This window comes from Coccinella septempunctata, chromosome 3, assembly GCF_907165205.1.
Source record: "Coccinella septempunctata chromosome 3, icCocSept1.1, whole genome shotgun sequence".
NCBI lineage: Eukaryota > Metazoa > Arthropoda > Insecta > Coleoptera > Coccinellidae > Coccinella > Coccinella septempunctata.
Genome location: NC_058191.1, coordinates 9,994,250 through 10,002,500, shown reverse-complemented (window position 1 = coordinate 10,002,500; position 8,251 = coordinate 9,994,250). Strand labels below are relative to the sequence as shown.

At 34.6% G+C, this 8,251-nt stretch overlaps 1 protein-coding gene across 3 annotated transcripts in view; it reads left to right on the top strand.

Moving 5' to 3' along the window:
* Positions 1 to 8,010, top strand: part of LOC123310164 (proton channel OtopLc) — a 54,206-nt gene extending 46,196 nt beyond the window's left edge. For all 3 annotated transcript variants that reach the window (XM_044893575.1, XM_044893576.1, XM_044893574.1), the window contains 3 exons: positions 1 to 35; positions 307 to 600; positions 7,147 to 8,010. The exon at positions 1 to 35 is cut by the window's left edge and continues 208 nt beyond it. In XM_044893575.1, coding sequence (XP_044749510.1) covers positions 1 to 35; positions 307 to 600; positions 7,147 to 7,640 — 823 coding nt within the window. In that variant the 3' untranslated portion in view covers positions 7,641 to 8,010. The remainder of the gene's footprint in view (positions 36 to 306; positions 601 to 7,146) is intronic.
* The last annotated feature ends 241 nt before the right edge of the window (positions 8,011 to 8,251 follow it).

Here is an 8,251-nt window from a genome sequence, read left to right as displayed (position 1 = left end):
TAACACACAGAAGGAGCAGAATACTTATTTGTTCAGTTAGTATAACTTTCATAATGGTCTTGAAATAAGTAGGGATCCACCCTCTTTAGTTCGTCGGTATAAAAAGGTTGCATTCAACCAAAAGTAATAGGTAATAAATAATACGAGTACAATCCAGATTTATTATTTCTTGTCCATCATTATTGTGAATATGGATAGGGATTAGGGACTCCTATTATTAGCCTTTGTTCGTCATAGAGTATATTGAATTTTATTGTACTTTTTCGTCGAAATTGAACTGGTATATCAATATACTGTACTTTTCAGATAATCTTGGAGGAAGTCCTGTGAACTCTGAAAACCATATTACAGTAGACTGCAGCAGCGCTCATAAAGGTCTTTTCGCTGGTATCATGGTCATAGTTTTCACCATTATATCACTAATAATGTTTTTTGTCCTCACTCAAGACCACACTAACTCGATGGAAGCAAAAAGAAGGCACATTCTTGCTCAGGTTGAGGTAAACTCTGTGGAACTAGTTCTATACGTGATTACGATATTAGCAACCATAGTTGCAATGGTTCGTATGAGAGCAATGAAGTACGAGAGAAAACTGAAGGGTGAGTACTGATAGTGGAGCGCCTCAAGGAACTAGGAAACAGTTATAAAAAAAAATTCTGTGCCAAATTATTTTTTTTTTGACAAAGTTTGAAAAATTTGGTATGGAAAAATTGTAGCATATTTAAAAACAAAATTTCCAACTATCTGAATGCAATATGAATCGGGATATGACTCATTGGTTTCGAATATGAATTCGTAAACTACTGAATTTTGACAACAAACGTCCAACGTTTTCCATCGTTACCAAGTAGGTATATGGTAACCTTCAGAACTATTATTCTTTCTAGAAATAAATTGTGAGGAAATTGACAGAGGTATGATATTCAAAACTTCAGTTCCATTATTCTTGAAAAACTTTATTATATTATTAATAATATATGAATAATAATAAATAATTATTATAAATATTATTAATTATTAAAAATACTATCACCATTACCACCAGAATCAAACTTAGACGTCCTTTCGCACTTAGCACTTCAATTGTACTAGCAAGGTTACCCAGGAGTTTAAACCATCTTAGGTGCTTGGTTTGTAATATATAGTAAAATTTCAAAAACTATGTATTTTTAATTTAATATGAAATGGTTCTATTCTCTTTTATGTAGCATTGAAAATTACTAAGTTATGAATGTTTGAAGTTCGCAAGTGAAATTTCGATTTTCTCGATTTGAAGATGATATTTTTGAAATTATCTGGTAGAATAATCTGCCAGGAGAGCATTTAGAGGAATATATTGGATACTAAAGTTTTGGGCTATTATATTGGCTATTCGAGATTAACCTTTAATCATCATTCATCAAGGTCACTTGAAGGTCTAAATCGCAAAAATTTTATTTCTATGGCCGAAATCTTGAGATATTCCTAAAGAAAGGCATTTGACCTTGAAGGTCAGAGCCAAGGTCGAATTAATCGTGACATAGCTGAGAAAAAAATCCTGAAACTTTCTTGGGGTATATTTTTCTCTTTCTACCGTTCCGCGTTACTTTTGCTGGCTTCAACTATCGGAGGAGGAAGGAACAATAACTGAAGGCCATAATTGGCCTCGAAATTTCTCGATATTTTCCTTTCGCACATCTAACGTGTATAGGGTTTCCCACGAAAAAACGCATTTGACATTGAGATAACCTAAGAGATCGAGGATATGGTCGAAACCAAAGTTACCATCTGATAGCCAGCAAAGACCTGAAACTTTTGTATGCAAAATTTTTCTCTAAAATGTTTCATAACTTTTCATCTTTGGAGTAACAGATTTTGAACTTTTGAACCTTCTCAGGAACTTCTTTACGAAGAATGCACCGACAATATTAAAAATAAATTTTTTCTCCTCTAGGTTTTGAATTATGTGGCAAAGTTTTTTTTTTTAAACTTGGACTTCTATTGAATTTGTCATTTCTGAATTGGAAAAAAATTCGAAAATATATAGGATACGAATTTTCACTTCAGACAGTGAATTATCACGAAAACTATGTATTTACTTCAGAAAAATGAGCTTAAAATAAAAATTGTTTGGTTTCAAGGGTGAAAGAAAATGAACGAATTTTGTTAGCCTCGACCTCGACTTCAAGATTATTTCAAGGTCAAGCTGATTTCTTCAAATAAAAGGTTATATTTTTTAGTGCAATTTCTCAATCTTCATAACAAAATGTTATTTTTTTTGTTTGAACCTTGTTTTGATCGAATTTTTTTTTTTTAAATTTTATCTAAACGGTTGGAAAAAATCAAAAGTAATTTTGATAATGATCATGCTTTCATTGATTTGATATAATTTCAGTAAGTAAGTGTTCAAAATGTTGACGTTGGACTTCGTTATATCCAGTGCTTGACACTTCCTTACCCCCACCCCAAATACGGTTTTTAGTTCTGCAATCAAACGCTATGTGGCACTGCATACGAAAATATTTATCATATTCTCCACAGATTACTGTATTCTGACATATTGGATTTGTGAACGCCAACAGTGTCAATGTCAAAATGCTTTAATGCAAATTCTTGTTTAAAAACACAGATTACAGAGTACAGAGTTTACAAACGAGATCTTATACGAGAGTAAATTAAAAATACCCATTTATTGAACTCGACAGTCTTATCAGGAAATCGATTTTCTTGTATGAAATGTTTGATTCAAAGAACCACGTAATTATAACATCAATCGTTTATACTTAAACCAATCCAATCAAACCCTTTAAAAATTGTGTTAATGGAAATGAAAGTCAAACTGTTTAGTCAGGTATTAAGCCACTCCGTGGGGTCAATAATGAAGCTCATTTCTCAATGGGGTAAGTTTTTTTTTCAAACATAATAATACAAAAATTTACTATTTTCCTTTTTAGAAATCAAGCATCCGCTTCAGCTTCCCAGAGAGGCTATCGACACTGCTGACTTTATACTATTCTTGGAAGAGTTATTTGATTCGTTGAATGTATCCAGAGCTTGGACATCCACTGCGAAACTCTTAAAGAAGACGGTTAGTATTCAAACAGAACACAATGTTTGTTGGGAGCAGGCGATACAAATTTTCAACAGTATTTCATTTTATTGCCCTCGAAAGAAAAGATCCATTGTGGTGCCAACTTTGAAGAATATAGTGACAACATTGAAAGCATTCCTTTACCTTAGGCAAAAACTGTTCAATGATTATCACTTTAAATATATTCTCACTCGGGCTTTCAATCAAGATTGTTTAGAAAACCTTTTTGTATACATTAGAGCACATGGAGTAAGGAATACTGACCCAAATGTTGAACACTTTATTTCATCATTCAAAACTATAGTTATTTAATTTCATGTCAGTGCATTCCTGGGGATCTAACTGTGAGGAAGATAAAACAGGGAGTCGTTGTTTAGAGACTTTGAAATCTTTCCTGCAGGAAAATATAAAATCCACATAGGTCTTTGGGCTACTAATTTTTTCTTTTCCAAATTATTAATGCATTCTAAGCTTTGGCATGCTGTTTTTGATTTCTATTGCCGACTCCCAACAAATATTGTGTCCTTTTTGGATAATGTTGAAGATTTCTGAAGATATAATAATTTCAACCTCATTTCCTATGAACAATATTATTACTGTTTATTATAATTATTGTCTTACGAAGATATGTGACCCTATTGACATTTTACCTCTGCTCATATATTCATTGCCATAATTATAGCTTATGTATTTCCATATTTTTTTTTTCCTGTGCTTGGTATATCAATATATGTATATTTTTCATGACAAGTTTTATTTCTCCTTAAAATTCGCCCTAATAATCCATATTATTCTATCGACGTCTAAAATACCAGTGAATGGGCTAATTTAAATTTCGCGCCATGCAATTGCAGTTTCCTGTTATACCGACATTTCTCCCGGTTAGTTGGGTGGCAACCGCATGGGGGCGCTGAGGGCGGGATAAACTGTATTTTTCATCGTAGAACGTGAGTGTCAGATCTATTCTACTCTGTAATCTGTGGTTATATCTATAAATTCTTTTAATGAAGGATTCTTTAAATCGCATCAATATTTCTGTAACGATATTTTTGCGAGCATTTCGAACGCGTTTCATCATATGTCTTCTTGAGTGGTTGGAGCTGTGTGGTATACTCGCGTACCTAAACAATGGATAAATTAGGATATGTTGAATATGGCGACCTCGAAAGCCATGGTATGGTACCACGTGTGCCGATCTAGTGGTTATTGTAATCAAGGTGAAATATACTGCTCCACAAGAGTTAGGGCTATCGTATTCAATCGTTTTTAAAAGTATGTAATCTTCGAGAAAGTTGCTGTAAAATCATTTGAAACTCAATAACAACTTGAATCGATCCAATAAAAATCAGTATGAGACATGTCGTCAATCTGGTCGCCTTTTTTCTGAAGTTTGGTTCTTTGCATATGCTTCATGAATGTTCTTATTTTGAAAGGAAGTCAGTTTATCAACGGCTTCGATTTGAAACGAGTTTTCTGAAAATGCCAAGATGCAAATTAACAAACGCTGAGGCTAATAGGGCTATCGGAATGCTACAGGCTGGCCTAACCCAGGTTGTTGTAGCGGAAAGGCTCCAAGTCAGCCAAAGTGTGATATCTCGACCTTGGAATAGGTTCAGGAAGACAGGTTCTGTGTTGGAAAGACCAAGGCTTGGAGGGCGACGAAAACCAACACCTGCTCAGGATCGTTTCATCACCGTTTCGGCGAGAAGAAACCCTACATCTCTACGTGTAGAATGCTACGGAATACTCTTCAAAATGCAGATGGGGTCCAAGTTTCCATCGAAACCATCAGATGACGTTTGAGAGGTGAATCTAGGTTCTAGACGTCCATTAGGAGGAGTTCCATTAACACGTGACCATAAGCGTCAAAGACTGGAATGGGCAAGGCAACATATCAATTGGAACGATCAATGGCGTAGTGTCCTTTTCAATGATGAATCCAGATATGGACGATTTTCAGATTCTCGAATAATAAGGGTATGGACAATCCCTCGCATACCCCGTAATCGTCGCTTTGTCCAAGAAGTCCATTCATTCCGAGGGGGTAGTGTTATGGTATGGGCCGGGATATGTTTCAACGGGCGCACATATCTACACATTTGTCCTGGAAATATGACGGCCTTACACTATAGGGAGCATGTCATTGAAAATGTTTTGCCAAACTTTCAACCTGCTATTGGTGATACTTTTCTATTTCTAGACGATAACGCTAGACCGCACCGTGCAGCCATAGTTGAGAATGCGCGCGAGGAGCTTGGTATTCCACATTTACCAATACCTCCGCACAAACCAGATTTGAATTGCATAGAACATGCATGAGATATGCTCCAAAGAAGATTAGATAATCATCAACCTACTCCAGTATCCTTAAATGATCTGAGAAAGCTTCTGCCCCGTTTATGGAACCAAATTCCTCAAGAAATGTTCAACGACCTCGTGCTTAGTATGCAAAGAAGATGTCAAGCTGTTATTGATGCCCGTGGAGGCCATACATTGTATTGATAGTCTTAAAATGCTTGAATTCTCTGGGAATAAAATTTCGAGTGCTTTAATGGAATAATGCACCGGGCAGTCATCATGCTGAAACCACATGCGCTGTCTTTCTCCAAGCGTTACATCTTCAAACTGGATTGGTAACTAGTTACCACCAGTGATCTGAAAAGGCTCGATACATTTCACTCTTTAGAGTGCCATCAAAAAAATAAGAACCAATTAGTTTGTCATCAATGATTCTGCACCAAACATTCACAGACCAAGGGCGCTAATGTTCTACTTCTCGAAGCCAACGCCCTTACGTGCACTCCAGTAGCGCATGTTATGCCGGATGACTTGTTTATGATTTTTTGTGAATTCAGAACTCTTGGAAAGAAGTATTTTTACACGTGCCCGCTGACAGAATGCCATTCGATTTTCAAAATCATTCCTATGAAGACGAGTATGAAGATGAACCTGTGCCTATGTAATATTATTAAAATACTTCTCTGAGACATTTCAGAGTCATAAAAATTGCAAATTACATGAGGATTATGGGCAACTGCAGCTAACACACCGATCTCGTTCACTTCACCAGTTACTGTCTTTTTGTTGGTGTAACATTTCCATTCTCTCTGAATACATTCACAATACGATAAAAAGAACTACGGGATGATATATTTCTGTTGGGAAAACGGTGCGCATACAGGGCAACAGCATCAACAGCATTTCCCCAGCATTCTCCATAAATAAAAATAATTTCAATTTTTCCACATCCGACAAGTATTCCATCTTTCGTTCGCAATAAATCAATCGAATAAATTTCAACATGCACCAGTACTAATACCAGATACTTTGAAGTCTAGTCTAGACCTTTTCGACGACGGACGGTTGAAAATAACTCGTTCATATTTCTACAATGCCTGAACTATTTACACATCGTTTTTATTTTTTTTACTACAATCTGAAGTATTTCTGAATAGACGAGTGGATTTTCTTCGGTGATGCTCTGATTTGGGAATACTTTATGAATATCTCTTGAATTTGAAACCCGATGAGGAAAATTTCAAACAGAAGCCACTTCTTTTGTATGAAAAATTAGAATCTGCACAAAAAATGAACCTTTTCACTCAGAAAAATCAAGTTAATCTTGGAATAATTTTTCCCCCGATAACTAACAACTTTTATCTGAAATATTTTTTCTAAACTAGGTACATAGTAAGTAATAAGGCGGATAATATGCCTTAGCTAAGGATGATTCAGAATTATTCGGAAGCTATGAACTTCAATCACCAAATTTTATTGTGCTAATCAAATTCAAACATCAAATACTCTGAAATAAAGGCAAAAAATGACAACTTCTGCTGTAAGGAAAAACAAAGTTGAACATTTTCAAAAACCTTGACAAATGGCCTTATTATACAACAGTAGAATATTAGTTAGGAAATTAGTAATGATTTAGTCTCACACATTTTGTAATTCTTTCAGCCTAGCCAATTTCACGAAACTTGCAAAGTCTCTGTAGTAAAAATTTCGAATCATATTGGAGAAATATTGGAGTATTAACCTAAGTGAACTATTTCTGATTTTATATTTTTTTTAGCTGAAGGACAAGCTGGAATCGGACTTGACAACACACTCCTCGTTGTTGCACAAACAGGCGTGTTCATATACAGTATGTTCTCCATAATAGGAAACTGCTTCACCTCCAAAGGTTCCATAACAATCAGCCTCTTAGCCGAAATATTTTCGTTTCTTCAAACCAGTCTTCAGACGATTTTCGTCCTAGATTCATGGTGGAGAAGGTGTAGCGATACTGAACAAAGCTTGGAAAAACCCGGCAGAGAACTGATAACCTTCCTTATTATTTCTAATATGGCGTTGTGGACAATCAACAGTTTGGAGAAGAATAAAGCAGAATTCAATCCAGATCAGATTGCATTTTTCGGTGACTGGGCTTGGACTATTATAACCCATATATCCATGCCCTTAGCCATATTTTATAGGTTCCATTCAACTATCTGTCTTTTCGAAATTTGGAAGAATGCTTATAAATTAAAATCGAATATAAATGCACCTGTGATAACTATAAACTGAATAGGGATTCTACGAATTATTGATAGTACTTTTATAATAATAAAGTCAGTGCATTTACTTCTAACGGTGTATTCCGTGAAAGTTCAAATAATTTTTTCCCAATAAAACAACAACTTCATGTTGAAATCTCAGTAGTTTAGCTTTACCAACATACGATATTTTGTGTTATTGAACTACTGAATTTCTCGAATAAAAATCTTTGGGAAACAGAACAGTGCTTCCAGAAAAAGATAGGAATAGAAGATTGAAATACGATTTTAGGAATTGGAATTCATTAAGAAAAAAAAAACAACACAAAGATAAAGAATTTTATGAAATAAAACTCATTATCAATGAAGATAGTGATTGTCAAGTGAAGTGAAATAAGTGTAGTAAAGATTACGACAAAGAATTTTTTAGCAATGAAATAATTTCCTTTCACTTGAGTAGTAGATATTTGTATTTTTATATTTATCCATTCAAAAGATTTTAATTTTCATTATGTATTCTGGAAACGCTTGTGTTGATTCTCCTCTTTTAGTATTTCTGTATCACGTATAGGTACTGTATATGAGTATATTGAATATTCATGATTATTATTATTATACCTATAGGTATAAGTACTATTATAA